The following is a 19,873-nucleotide window of genomic DNA, read 5'->3' as shown; positions in this document are numbered from 1 at the left end:
ACAAATTTCAAATCTTTACCTTCATCATACAAATAAGAAGTCTGATACTTAATGATATAAGTGAGTTGCTGTTGTTGTATATCTAGATACGTGTACGGAAATAATACCAGTGCTGTTAATTCTACTAATTCCATATTAACAGGTGGATCTTTGTTGCTATACTAATATTTTAAAAGCATTCAAACAGTAAATGATTTTTGATTTTGATTTTTCTGAATGGTAATCTTAACCCTTTGAATTCTAAGCAAACTGGTTTGATTTTTTTATAAAAATGTGGCGAGAAGGCAGTGAGCAACTTAATAAGGCATGTGCCAAAAAATTAAAAAATTACAAAAAATTTGTAAAAAAGTTTTAAGCTGACTTGAAAATCAGCACAAAAAAGGAAGAAAAGTAAAAAAAAATCAACAACAAAGAAAAAAAACACAGACCAAATAAAGAGCTTAAAATTGAAAAACTGTACTTTTTTTCTGTAACATAATATTAAATCTATGATTAAAAATAAAATTTTATGGATATTTTGTCCTAGTTTATTCCCCCATGTTTTTTGTTTGGTTTTTTTGCGGGTCTTTTTCTTGTCACATTTTCACCTTTTTTTTTTTTTTTTTGCAATTTAAGGGACATTTTTCACATTTTTTGAAAGAAATCAAACAAATTTGGGTTAAACAGCTTGTAAAAGGCGTCTGAACGCGGCACAAGAAAAGTGATGTGGATCCAGGTCTTAAAGGGTTAACTGTTTGGTACATTTAAAAATCTATGGGGTCTGTTTAAAAAATAACCATTGATTTATTATTATTATTATTATTATTATTATTATTATTATTATTATTGCTTTTTTTTCTTAGTGGGGAGGGTTAAATGGGGGTTGAGAGGCGGGGGGTAGAAGGGTGGCATGTGAGCAGTGTACCTTCCTCCTGCCCTCCTCCTCCTCCTCTAGCCTGGCATTGCTGCCCACCTCGCTCAGGATGGGGCTCTGCAGCGGCGACGGGGCCTGGCCCGGCAGACTGAGGGTCGACATCTGGAATGAGGGGGACAGGCAGAGGGGACCTTTGGAGCTGAAGGGGGAGAGCTGCGGGCTGTCCACCACCGAGTCTGTGCAGGAGGGAACACAGAAAATAAAAATTAAAATCAGCGATTTATACAGTTCAACTCGAATAAAAAACATCCTGAAATAAGATAACAGTGTTAGGGGTCGCCCAAGTAGATAAACTTCATCTTCACCTAAACTGTTTTTCCACAATTATCTCATTTCCTCTCAGAAAGAAAAAAAAAACACACACACTACCTGCACATTTTTACAAAAACAAGCTGAATGGTTCATCACACACATCGGCCACAAATGAAAGCAGAGACTGCAGAGGAGACCCACGCAAAGTAATGGTTCCCACATTTTTCCCTCTGCCATTGTTTTCACAGCAAATGATTCACTGCCAGCGTCTACGAGCCCGGCTCCGTCTCACAGAACTGGCTCTTCTGCTTTTGTTCGCCACACAACAAATCAGGAGACAAAACAGACGAAACGCCGGGCTTTCCTCTCTACTGAGTCACAGGTCACCACAGCTGCTCTTCCACTTCTATTACAGAGAGGAAAAAAAGGAGTGGGGGAAGGCTGAGGAGGAAAAAAAAGAGAAAAGCTCGACCCGGAAATAATTGCTCACGCTATCAGGAATGTGGCTTGTCTGGAGGGCAAATAGTTGTTTATAGTTTATCTGCAATGTCCCACGGGGACGGACAGGAGCGGGGAAGACAGCGGACGTCGGGCTCCACAGCGGGAGGACCAGGGTCCGCTGTGGAATGACTTGGCACGGAGCCTGTCCAAACACACACACTCGGCTGGAATTAGGTTTAGGAATCTTGAGTCTGACCCAACCCCCAACTGCACACACGCCTGTTGCTTCAGATACACAAAGGCGATGTGTGTCGGCTCGTCTCATACAGGCTGCTTTTTCTAAAACATCGAAGGGCACTTTATATTAACTAATTCCTCTAAAACAGAGATACTCAACTTACAGCCCAAGGGCCAAATCTGGCCCCTACAGGGTGCCAGGGGCCCCACCCCCCCAAACATTTTTTAATTCACAATTAAAATAAAGTTACTCAGACTGGGAATGCTGTTTTGTACTTTAGTCTCCATAAGGTGCCAGAGTGCATAAAACAGCATCAAAATAGAGCTTGTTGATCAAAAAAAGTGCCAGCGGAGGATCCAACGCACCCCCGACAGAGGTCCCGGCTAAGACACTAATGTCCTAAAATCCTAGAAATGTCCTAAAATCCTAGCAAGGTCGTGGAATCCATAGTATCAAATAGAAATATCCTGAGATGTAAGAAACGTCCTAAAATCAGAGAAATGTCCCAAATGCCTTAAAATCCTAGAAATGTTCCTAATATCCAAAGAAATCTTAAAAATATCCTACAATCAGAGAAATGTCTGTCCTAACTGTCCTAAAACACATCAACACAATGTCCTAAAATCCTAAAAATTTTGCTGAAATTCTAGAAACACTCTAAAATCCTAGAAACATGTACGGGGCTGCTGCGACGGGCCCTTGGCCTCCTGTCACTTTGCAAAAGTGGCCCCCAAGCAAAGCGGGTTGAGTCTCCCTGTTGTAAGAGGACACGTGATCCACTCGCTTAGAGAGTAAAAGGCGAAAGTAAGAAGTAAACCGTTTGGAGTTGAGAGCTGCTCCTGCTCGTGATATCAGCTTTCAAAGAGATTTACATGGGATCACAAGTTTGTCCTTCAGATTTTCCTTTAGTTTTCACATTCTTAAGAAAAGGCTGAAAACAGCAGATATGGCCAGTCTGGTGTCTGAGTAAAGCGGCAACCTTCAGGCCTGAAAAATGAAACCAAAACCTGCAGTTCCTCTAATGTCCACTAGAGGCTGGCTCCAAGAGCGAGTCAGTCCCCGTAGACCTCCATGTTAAAATGTCCAACTTTACAGCAGATATAAACATGTTTACAGCCGGATACAGAAAACAGTTTCGGTCTCTGTAGCTAATTTCAACATTCACAACAAGAGTACGGGGGTTATATTTTATTATAACTTATAACTAACAGCGTAGCTGTTGACTATTTTTAGGGTATTTTTAGTCCATAAAAGTTCATTTTAATATTTTGGTTGCCCTTTTTCAGCTTTTGGTTTTATTAAAAGTCCATCTAAGGACTCCTTTATGTATAGACATACAGCCTTCTGTTTTCTGAAAGATTTCGGGTATGGACTAAGCACAGCATTACCACTGGAAATCATGTAGTCTATGTAACGTAGTTTCAGCAAGATAGGAACGTAGTAAATGACAAAGAAATTACAATAACGGTGGAACTGAGGAATCTTAGAGTCACATATAGTGAAAATAGTGGAAAGGATTCTCCATCATAGTGTTGGGATGTATTTAACGGCTGCTCAGACCACCGCTGCCTCTTTAAAGGTACGATATCACGACTTAGTATCTCGACTCCATCTACGTAAGTAAAGGCAGTATAAAGGAACCCTAAGGAGTCCGATGCTCAGTTTTTCAAAAGGGCAAATATTGTTTTTACAAATTTCCAGGCAAACAGTTTGATTGGAATGAATGGGCGCCATATTTGGTCCGGTTATTAAAATCTATGATATGGCAGAGGGTTACCGCCGCGGTTTCTTTTGAAGCAGTCTGCATCTGAAAAAAAAAGGATTTTAAGTCTGACATTCGTGGTACCCAAAAGTGATTACTTTATTCTTGAGAGAGTAAAAACATACACACATTAAGTACAAGTTTATAATAAGTCAATATACATATTCAGGATTAAGTGATGATTACTTGATGCCTAAGTGCAGTTCTAGCTTAGCTGGTGACAATCGTCAGCCCCGTCATTCGTTAAGTCTTTTGTTGAGATGTGGGAAGAATCACATGGCAGAAAATAAAATAAAAAAGCCATCGAGACAAACTGATCAGATCAACTAACTCGCTCTAACAGGCGACTGATGGCACGTGAGACTAAATGTTCAACAGCTGCTGTTGCTTTTATGGGGAAAAATAACAATCCTTCAAAATGACAATGAGAACTGGTGAGTATTAATCCTTAACCCTTTGAAACCTGATCTCTTCTCTTTATTGAGATGTCTTTTTTAAGTATTTAAACCTTTGCACTTTCAGCAAATTAATGCGTTTTTTTTTTTCAAAAACATGGAAAAAAGGCAGTGAACTACTTGGTAAGAAATATTCCACAAATTGCAATAAATGAGTAGATTATTTCTTAAATAAAAAAAAAGTTGTGAAACTTTCTTGGTAAAAAATAAAAAAGAAAGCTTTTTGTAATGATCATTACTACATATTTAAAATTATTTTACAAAATTATTCTAATTTTCTAAAGCACCTTTTCCAGTTTTTAGTTTAGTTTTCCTTTTTTGCTTTTTCTGTGTAATTCATTTTCTTCTTTTCCTACTAATTTTTCTGTAATTTTTCTGTATCTTTCTGTTTTCACATATTTTTTTCTTTTTGTGCTAATTTTAGGTCTTTTTTTCTTTCATAGCTCATTACCTGCTTCCAGTGTTTTTGAAAGAAATCAGGCTTATTTGCTCAGGTTTCAAAGGGTTAATTAATAAAGAGAAAAACGTAATTTAGCCCCTTTCTCCACACAGATTCTCACCGGAAACATCCGTTGAAAAAGTAAACAGGAAACGTACACCTGAGATTCACGTGATAAGCACGAAAAGAGTGAAAGTAAGCGCTTTAAGGCACTGCGGTGAGACAGAAAGATGACTCAAGCAAAAGTGAAATCTGAATTCAGGCAGATTAAAGCGAGCTCAGATTACAGGAAATTTAAAAATTGCACTTGTCAAGATTGTTTAATGACACCATGAAGTTCGATATCCAAACAGTGTAAGCTTTTCGGGTTTTATGGCACAATACGATTTACGACAGTTCACCCCATTATCAGAGATGGATATTTTTCTTTCAGCCTGTAGTGCTGTTTATCAGTCTCGATAGTTTTGGTGAGTCTCCAAGTGTTGGCGATATCGGCTTTATATCTGACTTCAACGCATTCTCAGTCCCATCTCGTCACGTATCTCTGCATGTTCAGTGGACTTCTGTTGTTTAAAAATGACGAGCGAGGCATCTATTTTTGATGCTTTTTGAGGTTTGCAGCGATATATCAGTTTAAAGGTTAAACCATGATATAAAAGTTATACTAAAAGCAGTAGTACTGTCTTTTTCAAATGAAAGTACATTCATTCTGCGTTACTGCTTGTCCTCATAAAGGCTGTGAGGATGCTGGAGCCAATCTCAGCTGTCATCGGGCGATAAAAATAACAGTACCGTGTCGAAGCACACCTCGTTCTTCCTTTCTTTTTAATTGGTAAAACATCTCGCATTTAGGTTTTTTCAAGGTTTTTTGTTTGTTTTTTTGTCTGTAAAACATTTCACATTACAGTTTTTTTTTCTTGTATGACAAAAAACACGCCGTTAGAAAAAAACCCACCATGGTCTAGCTAAACTTCATAAAGCAAGCAAACAGCGGGATCTGGGGAGAAAGTCTGGGGTTTGATGGACAGAGTCCGCCGTACACGGACGTTTCAGCTCCCCTTAGATACATTAATTCTGCATTTCAAACTGATACTGTCCCGTAGCTTATTATACCACTCAAAAGTGGTGTTTATCTCTTTTATTTTCTTTTATTTTTTTATTTTAAAATTACTGACCTGTAAGGCGACAGGGTTGAAAAAAATACATTTGAAAAACTCAACAGTTCCAGAAATCACGACTTGGTTACTCAAGATTTTTCCTTTCTACCAAACTTTTCCTGCAAACTGCGTCACTGTGGATAAAGAAGCACGAATCTACTCATGGACGAGAGGCTCGATGTAACGTAAGCCGTCTCTGAGGTGCTCGGTGAGCTCGCAGCAGATGCACATTTCCTGCCGCATGTTAAAGCGACCAACGGGTGTATTACGGTAGACAGAAAATAGTTCCTACATGAAACTGCTCACAGCAAGGTTTGTGGATTATTTTGAGTAACCGAGTCATGATTTCTGGAAAGAGACTACTTTTTTCTGATAGGTTTGAGTCCTTTGGTGTTTTCTAGGCTTGTGTTTTTATCTGTTGTTCTTAACTTGTTTTTATTGTCTTGTGTGATTTTTTTTTACCGTAAACTATCCAGACTGAAAAACAGAACTACAAGCAAGAATAATAATATGTATTTTGGTTTTGGGGAGAACTGTCATGACGGACTTGACTAGACCAGACGGACCTCCGAGGCCTGGAGGTCGGACGCAAAACAAAAATCAAAAACATTGTGCTTGGGTGCTAGCGAGTAACCACGTGACAAACTATCATTCCTATACCAATACTTAAAAAACAACAATAAAAAAGACCAGCTGATATAAAAGTACCGAGAGATTCAGAGCTAATGTGCAAAAGACCCCGTTTCCTTCCAATAAACACATTACCACCTTGTTGGTACCCTGAACAGAACTAAAGCCAAAACCCCGAAACATGCCAGAAAAGAGACAGAGCGGCATCGACCTCTGGTCATACTGCCGCTTCGATAAAAGCCTCCGCTACTACGTCCAAAGGTTTTCCTACAAGTTACAAACATGGATGGTTTTTATGTTGAAAAGCGCTGCGTGTATTAGTTTATTAACTGTTGCAAGTTTGCTAAAGGTGCAAAAAGCCTTACATACATGTAGGATGATACATTCATTTTGTAGAAGGTGGTGTTAACTCGGGATGCACTGATTTAGCGGCCGAGCATTGCTGCCACACGATATTTGTTTTCGTGACTGCCATTGGCATTGGCCAATGTTTTTCTGTTGTTTTTTTGTGCGGGCTAAAATGTGCCAAGGTCACACTGCCTGTCTGAGCTGCACGTGTGCATCGCAGAACCTGGGTTTTTTTGTTTTGGGTTTTTTTTTGGCGTTCATGTCAACAGGTTGAAGCAGCCACACGCAGCTCAGCTGAGGAACAGAGATTCAGAATCTTGCTGATTTTTTCTATGTAACTCACATCTTTTTCAGCAAAAACAGACATTACGCGGGTTTCCATTACAGGTTTGTGCAAAACTGAAACGATATTTTTGAAATGCTGATAAAACAAAACTGCAAGATGACCGTGTTTCCTCTGAGTGATGTCCTGCAAACATCCCAGTAACCATGGTGAGCGACTACGTATGAGGGATTTCTGGGAGCTGATAGTCCACGATTTCACAGAGGAACTGTGGACCTACCTGCAGCAGCAGGAAGCTCTGCAGCAGCGCCGCAGCAACAAACACTAAAAAAGTGTGAACACCAAGCAGGCAGTGTGGGCTGGGAGTAAAATGCAGACTGACAGCGTCCCAGGGACGGTGGAAAACGTGTTTGGGAGGAATAGAGATCTTCCCCAGAATGCCGTCAGGATAAAATGACGCACTTAACTCACTATCGACATGTCAAAGGTCGCAGCCTGTCGTTTCCCTAATAATGCTACACTGTGAACAACAAATCTGCGTAAACATCAGAAAAAAACTGAAATAAATAAACCATCTGCATCATCCCAGAATTCCACAATCAGTGCATCCCTCGCGTTAACAGTGTACCCAACGGCTCATTAGTACACTGATTACATTCTCTAACTTTGCATGAAGCTAAAATCTTAGTGTCTATTTTGGTGAGATTTTTTTTCCTATCCTTCAGACATTATGAAGCTAGCAAAAGTTTAAGTGCATGACATCTACTTTAAGCTGTGGATGGTGTGATGTGCAGAGTGCCGGCTGCAGCCAGCAGATGTCAGTGAGGCACAGAAGTGGCTCCACTGAGTCTTATATTTTCCAAACAGGAGGCCGGAAATAATCTCTGAACCTGGACGGCTGACGGTTTTATTTTTACCCTGAGATTAGACAAATTAATATTACTATTAACTAGGAAACTAAAAGTACCATCTAAGAAATGCCAGGTGATAATAATTATGACAGTATTTGTTAAGTACTTTGTAAATTAGGATCACATTTTTAAAGTTCACTTGTTGGTCAAAAGTAAAAAATGTGGGAATAAATCATAATAAAAGATAAGATGAAATACATTACTTACAAATGTCCGTTAATTAGCTAAATGTGTTTCAGTAAACTGAAACTGTGAAGCAAGGCGAAGGTGGTTCAGAAGTATTTTTATCTGACAGCTAAAATATGTATTCAGCCAGATGGAGGCAAATCTAACAAGACATTCCTATAACAACGTGTACATTCGTGTTTTAAAGGACGTGAAACATCTTTCAAAAGGCATAAATCTTCCAAAGTAAGGGCACGAAATGTTTTGCATTTTCTCAAATCTGAGGGATTCGCCCAAAATGCAACATTTGCACCACATATGCTGAACAACTGAAAAGACGAAGAAGACTGTCGTTCAAGAAACTGATGAAAATTGAGGCAAAAAGTTGATGAGCAAAGTGTCATGAGAGGACAGGAGTGATTTTCAAAAAAGAAGCACCTAACTGACCATGACACGGTCCAAAAATCACTGATACAAACGACAAGAGGCGTGCTGCTGCAGAAAACCAACATACAGAACGGAAGATGTTTCCTCCAACAGCTACCAAGTGAACACGACGACGTGCATGAGCGCAGACGGGAGCGCAGGCTGCTGGAAACAACAGCCGCTTCACACGGTGCAGCTATTTAGGTCCTTTTCATTTGATCACTAAAAGCTTCTTGAATGTCAAAAGTTTTGTTCACAATCAAATCAAGATGGACTGTTAACGAGTGCTGCTGCTACTTAGTTATCAGTCCCTCCAGGATGTCGCACGCTCTTTCTGGGATTGTTGTGACCCAATTTTCCTGATTTCACGGCAGCTTTCCTTAAAATTGTGAAGCATGTTGTGATGGTTTTAGGCCCTTTTTTTGCAATTATATTGCAGGTAAGCGCATGACGATGATGATGATTAGGCAGAAACGTTTTAGTTGTGAGTTATATTGCAGCATCGGCCTTCACGGTCCTGATGCTGCATTGCTGTGACTGTCACGACCTGGTGATGTACAGGAGATGTTTTTTTGTTTCATATTTAACACTCACTGAATTATTATAGGCCCTACAGAGTCATGGTGGACACATATTAATCTGCTGCTGTGAAGCTTAAATATAAAGTCATCAAGCCTATTATAAAGTCATCCTGTGTACAGATTAATGTCACCTGCTGTATGTTTCTGTGTCATATTGTTTGTGGTTTTTGTGTTTTTATTCTGTTTTTACACTTGCTGCAACCCAAATTACCCTCTGGGAAAAATAATAAAATTTAACTGAACTGCACAAATAGTTGCTTTTTCTTATGCAATTCATTCAAAATCTGCTCAAGTGAGAATAAAACTGCATGTTATGAGTTTGTGATTTATATGACACATATATGACACTTAATATGACACGCTCACGTGTGCTTTACCTTACTGTCAAACAGCCCCGCCTACCGCCTACTGACGGAGATTTAAAGCCATTATATCAAAAACACCAGACAGTCACTTTACTCCACTGACTGGAGGAGCTGCTGCTCTACCGGCGCCTCCATCAGCTGTTGTGGGAGGTAAAGAGGAGACAGTGTTTAAATAAAGTCAACACTAAAACTGACAGTTTTTTTTTTTTTTTTTAGGTGGCTGAAATATGTTTTGCTGTGGGACTGTACTTTATTTATCAGAGGAGGGGGGTGGCTGGGATGTAACTTTTTTGTTTGAAATAAATATAAAATACTTCCTTTTCAAGTTGTGTTTTCCTCACCTAAGCCAAAATTAAAAACACACGTCCCGCCTCAGTGCTTAATGTTTTTTGAATGCCTGACCTGTTTTTCAGCACCGCTTCCCCCCACATAAATAACAAACAGTCCCTATCATAAGCACTGAGGGAGGCCAGCATGGCGATGAGTGACATGCAGAGAACGCCTGGTGCACTTTAAGTGCGACTGAGGCGTTTACATGACGGACAGTTTACATGTATTTTAAAAGTCCAGTTTTAGTGGACAAACAGTAATTCCACTTTTTCTAATATCACGTAAACATGCCGAGTAGTCAAATTAAAAGGCTATTGGAGCTATAACCGTAGTGTCACTGCGCGTGGGAACTTTCTGCATGATTGGTTGAATTTGCAAAAAAGCTGGAAAAAATTGCGTGCTGAATTCACGGAGAATGGTTAAATTTGCCCTAATTGCTGCGATTGCAACATCCTGGAGGGGCTGAATTATTCATTATTAAGTGCTGCACTGATACATGCTTTACATTTTAATGTGCGGGGGCCCAGAGGGGTCTGCGAGGGCCAGGGCCTGCAGGTTGTGGCACTGAAGGAGGAAACCCTCTATCCCACCGCTCCCCGTCAGCGCGTTGCTATAAAACAGGTTCTGCTCTGGGGGGAGGACGCTGTCAGAGCCCCAGTCGGAGTCTGAATCCGAGCTGCCGTTTCCGGAGCCCTCGGTGGCCGTGGGGGGGTAGCTGAGCTGCTCGAGTTGCTCGACCAGGTCGCTGAACTGCACCGCAGAGCTGCTCTCTGATCGCACCGAGTACGCGGGGAAGTTGACCATGGAGCTGGCCTCCGACTGGATTTCAGAGCCTGGAAGGCGAAGCGAGGAGGAGTCGGTGCCCCCGTAACCCGCCGTCATGGACTCGCCCGCAGAGCTGAGCCCCAGGTTGTCCAGGGAGCTGCACTCGGAGCGGTTATTAACCAAAGAGCTGGTCTCAGAGTGACCAACGATGCTATCAGGGAACGCGTTGGTGTTCCCGTTCAGGTCCTCAATGCCCACGCTGAAGATCCTGTTTTTGCTGAGGTCAGACACCTCGTAATCAAACTGATCTACTTTGTCATCGAGCCCGAAGGAGTACGCCTCGGCCCCCCCGCCGTAAAAAGAGATCTCAGTGGGATCGTCATCTATGAACTCCTCAGAGACGTGCAGCGGTGAGTTTGACATGGAGAACATGGGATTCTGTTTCGTACGCAAAAGCTCCGCCTCAAAAGCCTCAGGTGTAAGAACCCCCTTCCTCTTCCCTCCCCCACCCCTTCCCACCGAGCACCCCGTCCCCCTCCTCCCACCAAGCTCATTATCCTCATTGCCATTTTTGGAGGGCTGTGATTGGGGAGTGCCACTCTCTACACACACAAACAAGGGGCCGCAGTGTGCTGCGGACGGATTGCTAGGGGCACCTTGAAAAGCGAAGTGAGACGGGGAAGCGGCCTTGACGGCGTCTTCCTTCGGAGGGCTGGGGGGTCTGGTGGTGGCTTGCGGAGGGGACTGAAGCTGCTGCTGCTGAGGAGGCGCTGCTGCAGACCGGCTCAGTGCGGGCAAAGGCTGCGGCTGAGGCTGCAGGTCGGGCCGCGGGAGGACGCTGGAGATGTGCGCTGGGTGGAAGGACACAGAGGCGGAGGAGGAGGGGGAGCCTGGGGCCCTGAGACTGTCATTGAATGACAAGCTCTGAAACACACGTGGGACAAGCAAAAAAAAACAGAAAACAGTCATAACGAGTAGTTTTTTTTATCAGTTTAGTCTCCGGCTGTTAGTCCATCAGCAAAAATAAACACAGATTTTGTTATTATAGCCCCGAGGACATTAAAAATGTAAAGAAAAAGAGTTCACATTGCTTTTGTCTTGGTGCGGAAAGTTTTCGTTTGTTGCACCTTGTAGCGTCACTGACCTGTTTTGGCACATCTGTGGCGAGGGAGCGAGCAGACATTCGTATTTTACTGTTCCTCCTGAAACAAAAATAAACAATGCAGCGGCAGAATTAATATCATGAACGTGGTTTCGAAACATTTCCCAGAAGAAATACTGCGTATAGAAACACACACCTCTGGTACGGAGTCCTCTTTGCTCCGTTTTCCCTGACGTAGTCCACAAGTTGCTTCTGGGTCCTTCCACTGACAGAAAGAGGGTTGAATTAAAACACCAAATAATGACAAAACAGACACATTTATTCTGTTTCAATCTGCAAGAAAACCCAAAGATAATAAATTAATTTGTTTTTGGCTCAACCCCATTTCTTATTTTTACCCTTGCCAGTATTTAGGCAGTAGTGGCTGAAATCTTCCCCTATGAAACAGGAAAACCACTCAAGACCCTGACATGTCACGGATATTTGGCAATGGCGTTTACGTAAACAGACGTAACTATGACAATAACAGTATAAGCACTATTCCACTTCCGTGTTTAACCCTCCTCTTATCCTCAGCTTTAAGGAACAGCGATAATGTTCACAGATCTGACTCAGTGTATTTTAACCATGTAAAAGTGGTAGATATTTTCTCCATAAACATTATCTTTATCTCACTAAGTTTTAAATAATTTCTTTTCTGTGCACTAGTAACAAACAATCACCAGATTTGTTTCAACACATTCGTTTTTTTGTTTTTTTATGAAATAAGTTCTGGTGCATGTTGGTTAATTCAAACAAACCATCTCTTCTGTTTTATGACCCTTTGAATTCACATTTACATCTTAAAACGACATTTAATTTTTTTTTCAATGTTTACAATTTTTACAACAGGAAACCTGAGCAAGAAGGAATGAACATTTTTTTCTGTGATTGGTTTCATGCTCCAAAAAATATTTTAAAAATATCTTTCCTGTATTTTTAAAATTTGAAACAGGTAAATTTGACCCACAACATAACAAGAGGGTTTAAAAAAGTGTGCATGCACTGATTTTAATGGGAAAGGGGTATTATTTGCAGATTTCCTTTGTTGCTTGTGTAGCCACATGCCAATGATTTCTCAAAACACTCGGTGTGCCACTGACGAAAACTCACCATGCAGCCCTAACTTCACCCGACCTCTCTATACCAGCAGGAATCTCTCTGCTCCCTCTACATGTAAACGTGTAAAACAGAGAGGGAAGTGCTGGGTGAAAGGAGCCTTCATGTCAGTGCGTGATACCTGTATCTGAAGGAGGAGCCTCTGGTGAAGAGGATAGCTTTGGATTTGGGCTGGGGTTGGTCAAACAAACGGAAAAACGAGTGATATTCCACACAGATCTTCCAGAAGATTTTGCATTGGTCTCGACTGGCCATCATGAACTCCAGAGTGTCCTGGTGGGGGCCCTGAGGACAAACACACAGACAAAGACGGTGAAATTACACAGTAAGCTGGTCTCCTGGACGTGGAAGCCGTTTTCTCGAACAAACTCTAGATAGTGTCCGGAGTAGAGCTGCAACGGTCTGATTTTTATGGTACGACAACTGTCTCTGAAACTATCACAGTTTCACCGTATTGAGCAATTAATTTTTATCACTATTGTGAATTACAATGACCCTTAAAAGGAAATAAAACAAAAAAATGAAGAGCATTTTTTAAAAATTTGTTTAAAAAAAAAAAAAAAAATTTATTTATAAATATAAATAGGGCTGGGCGATATGGAAAAAGTCTTATCACGATAATTTTTTTCATATCAGTTGATATCGCTATATATCACGATATACATCAAATCACTATTCCTGTCAAGAAAATGACACCTAATGACTCCTAAGTGAGATATGAAGATATCATAACCAGTGATGCACGATAACGATTATTTTAACCAATACCGATAAACCGATAATTTCCAGCTTCTCGTGGCCGATAAGATAGCGTGAGTCTGGGTAAAGCGTGCAGGAGGTAGGACATGACGTGGATTACAACAACGTCGTATAGCCGGTTCGTAATTTGGTCATACACGACCGAGTCTGCTCCTGACCTTACTGGTAAACATTTCCGAATCTCTTCATCTCTCCAGTCAGACATTTTTGTTATTGTCTGCGTGTAAATTACCCTTCTTCTTCACCCTCGGATGTTTGTATTCTTCCGATTTTGAGCAAGCAGAGTGATAGAAACATCATCGACTTGCTTTGTTGACTGTTCCCACCTCAAGCTTAAAGACTAAAGCCGAATGTTTGCTGTAAGGGCTGCTCGTTTGTGGAAAGATCTGCCTGAGGATCGACATCACTATCTCCTTTCAAATCACTTATTTTTATCAAAAGGCATGCTTATAATTTCTTTTCAAAGGATTATTTTAATGATACATAGTACCTTACTCCTGAAGTTGCACTTAAGTCTTACACTGCACTGTTCTGATTTTATATTTTTCTTCTGATGTATTTTGTGCTTTTTAAACATTTTTCCAGTGTGTTGTTCTTATATTTTTTGTGAGTTGTGTTTTTCCCGTATGTGTCTTTTGTGAAAGCACTTTGAAAAGTTGGTTTTCATAAGAGCTATATAAATAAACTTTATTTTTATTATTATGTACGTTGGTCTTGGAAAGGTAAAGTCCGTTTAATGTCCGACTGATTGAGACATTTACATTCTCGGATACAGCTCCTCCAGTTAATGACAACTTAAGTTCACATTTGCAGTGCATGTGTGAAAGAGACTTGAGACACAGATAAAACAAATAAATATCGCCATGTTCTAAATAAAGGCTTTATATGGTATTATTAATACGTACATGAACCTCTGGGTGGAGCTTGATCAGGAACCGTTTCCTTTTGAAGCTCAGTTTGCGGATCTTGGACCAGTTGAAGGTGTTTATTTTTGTGTTTCCCTAAAAGGAAAATGGTAGAAAAAAAAAAAGAAATTAAATTATAGCAACATTGTGAGGGACAGAGGGTCACAAAACAGGTGTAGGAAGAGCAGCACGTCACCTGAAACACCTGAAGGCCCATATGAGCGACAGCCAGATTAATTTTGGTGCCTTCCCGGTCAGCTGCTGGGTGGAAGCGAACGCCGTACATTTCCAGTTTACGGGCAATCTCCAGGATCTGGAAATCGGATTCAGCTGGAGTCTGGCCCCTGGAGGAGACAACATGTAAAACACATCAAACTTGTGAGATACAAAATCTCGTCTTCTCGTAACAGAAACTATTTTCTCCTTTTACTAACAATGTATCTACACAGACTAACATGGCGGAGTTCCCCAAGGCTCTGTCCTTAGTCCCTTTAGCATTTATATGGTTTCCATTGGACCAGAATAAGAAAAACAATTAAATGACCTGTTATTGCAGACAACACATATTTAACTAAATGACTTCACTCCCATAGATTTTCATGGAAAGTGCAGGCAAAAAAATAGGTTGGCCTTCAGCTGAAAAGTAAGAAATATTCACGAATAACACATGGAAAGGTTAGAGTTCTGTAGTTTTCTCTACTTTTGGAAACCAAGCGCTGAAATTTCTGAGTAATCTGACCTGATTCTGAATTGAGGCAAATTGAGGTCTAAAATTTTTAAGACCGAACATTCTCTGTTACAGCCATCTTATTCCTTTCAATAGTATAATTTTTATTACTTAATAATAGCTTTAATAAATATATATTATCTATAATAAATTCAGATCAGGATTAGACCCGAATCTCATGTCAAAATATATCTGAGGGGATGTTCATAATTGCAAAAAAAAGGGGGGGGGGCATGTCAAATCATCTTTAAAGCACTGGGGAGGGACTTAAGATTTTTTTTTTTTAATTTGGCTTTAGAGGAGGGAAATACAAATTTTAATGGCTGTATTTTTTTTTAATTTATTTATTATTATTATTATTTTTTTTTAAAAAAGGACATTTTTGTCTTTAAAATGTTGTGGCAACTTTTCAAAGAAAAAACATTAGGCGTTTTTTGTTTTTTTTAAAAAATGTTGTTAATGTTATTTTATTTTAAATTGTTTGGGCGATTTTTTAAAGAAAACAAACTGTCTTATTTCATTTTTGCAGAGGATTTTTAAAGAAAACAATTAATTGAATTTTTTAAAAATAATCTGGATGATTTAAAAAAATAAATATATATAGTTTTACTTAAAATTTCCAACAGTCCTTAAACATATATGGTTTGTGAAAAAAAATTGTATGACTTTTCAAAAACTTCCAGGGTGTATTTAGCTCAATTTTAGTCAACTTTTCCAGGTCTGGAAGTTGCTATTTGCAAATTCCATGCATTGTCCAGGTTTTTCATGACCGCACAAACACTGCAATAAGATCACAGCCTTGTCAAACACACACAAACACAAGTATAAAGAATGTGCGTGTGTGTGCGTGCATGTGTGTGTGTGTGTGTGTGTGTGTGTGTGTGTGTGCTCTGTCTCTTTGATTAACCACATTGAAATTCAACAAAGATCTCATCACAACTCGTTTGTGGAGTGGTGTGTGGTTAAATCCTTTACAACTTTGAGGATTTGAGCAGCATTACCTAAAACCATGTGATTACAACCAAACAGCATGTTAGGGAGACATATCCATCCAATCATCACCACATTCTAATTTCGTTCATCCGTTAAGCGGTGAAATCTCCTTAGGGCCCTCCCCTGCCCCACTGGCCTTCTGGCTAATAGAGCGGCCAGAGCGGCGGATTAGGCCCGGGAGCTCGCTGCTTCTCCTGCACGCTGGCAACTGAGGGAGGAGATTAGCAGAGGCCTTTAGAGCCGCCCAATACACCGGGCTGAAAGGAGCCGCTATTGGCCGAAGCACGGCAGTGAGTTAACAAGGCTGGTGGTGGGAAAAGTGCAGCGAGTGGTTTTGTGAGACTCTGGACTCTGAAACGGAGTAAAACCCTCTCATTATGGTGTTTAGCGAGAACACACAGTTGTCTCAGTTCGGTTACCTCATCACAGCTAACACTAAACATTTGTGTTTAAAGCCACATAAAGAGGGGCAAGAGACAAACCCTCACACTGTGTTTCGATGAATTCGAGGAGAAAATGCGTGCCTCCTTGGTGAATGAACTATATAGAAGTGTTAACTCACGGAGAGCGGTGTCGAGCAAAGTGGGAGAAACGGACAATGTTTACATGTCAGCAATAAATTATGCATCTTCTTCGTTTCAAGAAGATGCACAAAAACTTTATTTTACAGAGGTAAAAAAATGAGGAAAAACTTTGCATATACGTGTATGTGTAGACTACTACCAGCCTACCAGTGTTTTTTTTCATCTTATCTGTTTGTTTACATGTTCTGTATTATCTGTATCTCTATCCATCTCTATCTCTATATCTATAAATACATCTTTCCATCTATTTATCTACCTCTATCTTTATCTATCTGTATCTATATCTATCTCTGCAACTGTATCTATTATCTATCTAGCTATATCTGTATCTATATCTATCTATCTATCTATCTATCTATCTATCTATCTATCTATCTATCTATCTATCTATCTATCTCTATATCTATATTTATATTATCTATATCTATATCTATATCTAGAGTGAACCACTGAATAAGTCATAGGGATGAAATGGCAATCCACATCATTTTCTTGACCAGCTGATGGAGAGGTGGATCGATGAGGCCAAATGTAACATGAAACCATGTGTGGAGCGATCGGAGGGAGACACTCACAGGTGTCTGCGGTGGAGCTCCATGATCCTCTCCTGCACCTTCTCCTGGTACGGCAGCAGCTTGGTCATCCTGAGGAAGTCCCTGTCTGCCACGTCGTCGTAATCGCCGATCTCCGCTGTAATTTATTGAGAAAGAGCAGAACATCAGTCCGACACCCCGCCTGCAGCGCAGACATGTCCGACATCCCGCTCCAGCGTGCGGACATGTCCGACAGTCCCCAGCGTGGACATGTCCGACAGTCCCCAGCGTGGACATGTCCGACAGTCCCCCTAAGCTTTGCGCCTCATGATGCAAAAATAAATAATTCATATTGCAGTTATTCTGACAGACCAGGAAAAGTCTTTGTATTCAATCTGTGGAGTGAAACTACAGAAGAGTTTTAATGCGAAGCTAAAACGATGTCCAAACATTTGTGTCGCTGTGCACACAAAATGGCAGCCTGGGATATGTCAATGATTTGCAGCAACACTGATTATGCAGTAGGTGGAAATAGCATGAATCTTGTTCATATGCTAAATATGGTAACAATGTTGTCATCAGGTGGGAAATTGTAAAAATTACAAATTCTAAAAGCCCAGAATGACACCCAGAAATAACACAAGTCCTGTTTTTCTGCTCTGATGGCTGTGGGATCAAAAATGTCAGTTTGAATGGGTTTCAATGGAGCATTTTTTGACCTGAACAGTCTGAATGTAACTATTTAGTTTCCACAGTGTATTTTAGACTTATTGTAGGAGCTGAGCTGCAAATTCACTGATTACACTCAAATACACAATCTGGACTACATTTATGACATATGCATGAACACACACAGTTATCAAAAAATGAAGAATGAAAATTGCAAAAAATACGCCAAAATGTCCCTTAAGGTTAATTACTAAAAAAACAAATACCGAAAAAAAAAACAGCAAATTAAACGTACACTGGACGAGGTGTGAGGCCAGCAGGGCTCCTGTGTTTTCTGTGCAGATCAGCCGGCCCTCCATCAGATCTCTCTTGATCTGCAGCGAGAACAAATACCTATAAAAACAAAAGCACACAAGGCTCTTAAATGTCGTTTTTGGGGTTGTTAAAAAATGAACATGCATTGATCAAATGTCTTACTGACTGCAGCAAAGCTTGCAAAGAACTTCATAAACAATTTTTTTTAGGGGGGGGGCAAATATTATAATGCCCTGAAAACCATAATCTTCTGAAGCAGGAAAAAAAGAGTGTATTTTCTAAAGCTGCTCTACACAGGCATGAGATAAAAGTAATATCCAGAAGGAAATTACAGTCCCTGACCTGGTGTACTCCTCCTGCAGCTGACCCGGGTCTGGGGGGAAGAATTTCACCGACAGCCTAAAGAGCGTATTCGCTGGTCCTGAAAAACATGAAACCGGATCATCGGCACACAAGCACACTTTGACTCGGAGGAAATTTGAGCAAATATTTGAGCTAACTTACGTCTGACTTGTCTCATAATGAGTTTTGTGGGTTCCAGCCAAACCTGAGGAAACAGAAATGATATCATCTTTGCACTATCACGAGGACTTCTTTACAAAAATCTGACAGCCCTTTCTTAAACGACTCCCTGAGTGAGCGTTATGTCAGAGTCTAGCTGATAGCAGAGTGATGCGGCATGTTGTGGGCAGAAACTGGCTTCACTGGTTCACTGCGGGAGCCTGGCTGCGCCGTCACATCTGGGCCTGATTGAGGGAGGAATGTGCTCGATCCAGACAGATATTATCGAGTAGTTTTTATCAGCTGATGTTTTCCTGAATCCTTCTTTCACTTTATAGTCACAAACGTGCAGCATCACTCAGTTTATGTCTGTGACATGTTCAGCTGAATGCAACTATGAGCTGGGACACGTGATAAATAACCGTCTCCAGAAACCTCTACCTGCCACTGAAAGGTTGAAAAAAAATCCACCAATACCCCTTAATGTAGGATGAAAAAAAATACAAAAAGTATCAATAAATAAATAAATGTATAAATACAGAAATAAATGAATATAATGATAAATAAATGCTGAAATAAATATCCAAATAAATAAAGAATGCAGAAGCTGTGACCCCGTAACTGACCAACACACAGACACAGATAAACAGGAATGAATGTAGTTGTACAAAGTCTTAAAATTTTTTATCATTTTATGCCCCGTTTATTACAAACTTAATTATGCATTTATTTCAGCATCTATTTATTTATTCTTTTATTTATTTATTGGGTTATTTTTTGTATAACAGCATTTGCTCCTTTATTTATTTAGTTTAGTTTAGTTTAGTTGATTATTTAGATCTGTATTTATTGATATTTTATGTATTAATTTACTCCTGTATTTATTTTGTAAATTTATTTATTATTGTGTTTATTTAAGCAATTATTTAGCCTTTCATTTGCCTATTGTTCATATTTAACTGATCTAATTTATCTATACATTTTTAAAAATGTTTTCATGATTTCAGTATTTATGTTTTATTTTATTTATTTATTTCTGTAGATTTTTAAAAAAGTTATTTGAGCATGTATTTGTTCTTTTATTTATTTAATTTTATACTTATTTTGTATTTATTTATGGATACTTTAGTGGCTTTTCATCCTCCATACTTTGCTAACTCTTCTGT

General features: G+C 39.9%; 1 protein-coding gene across 5 annotated transcripts in view; it reads right to left on the bottom strand.

The window, feature by feature from the left end:
• farp2 (FERM, RhoGEF and pleckstrin domain protein 2) overlaps window positions 1-19,873 on the bottom strand; it is a 50,332-nt gene that overhangs the window by 13,214 nt on the left and 17,245 nt on the right. For 4 of the 5 annotated variants that reach the window (XM_088078156.1, XM_088078154.1, XM_088078155.1 and 1 more), the window contains 11 exons: window positions 18,711-18,753; window positions 18,549-18,627; window positions 18,187-18,284; window positions 17,265-17,379; window positions 14,582-14,729; window positions 14,386-14,481; window positions 12,843-13,006; window positions 11,760-11,828; window positions 11,606-11,663; window positions 11,118-11,385; window positions 905-1,089 (listed from right to left, as the gene is read on the bottom strand). In XM_088078156.1, the coding sequence (XP_087934282.1) occupies window positions 905-1,089; window positions 11,118-11,385; window positions 11,606-11,663; window positions 11,760-11,828; window positions 12,843-13,006; window positions 14,386-14,481; window positions 14,582-14,729; window positions 17,265-17,379; window positions 18,187-18,284; window positions 18,549-18,627; window positions 18,711-18,753 (1,323 nt within the window). The remainder of the gene's footprint in view (window positions 1-904; window positions 1,090-11,117; window positions 11,386-11,605; window positions 11,664-11,759; window positions 11,829-12,842; window positions 13,007-14,385; window positions 14,482-14,581; window positions 14,730-17,264; window positions 17,380-18,186; window positions 18,285-18,548; window positions 18,628-18,710; window positions 18,754-19,873) is intronic. The other variant, XM_088078157.1, reaches the window with a different exon arrangement.

Source organism: Plectropomus leopardus, chromosome 5 (assembly GCF_026936395.1).
Source record: "Plectropomus leopardus strain MGB_pleo_1.0 chromosome 5, ASM2693639v1, whole genome shotgun sequence".
NCBI lineage: Eukaryota > Metazoa > Chordata > Actinopteri > Perciformes > Serranidae > Plectropomus > Plectropomus leopardus.
Note: the sequence above shows the minus strand (reverse complement) of the source record. Positions and strands in the feature narration are given on the sequence as shown.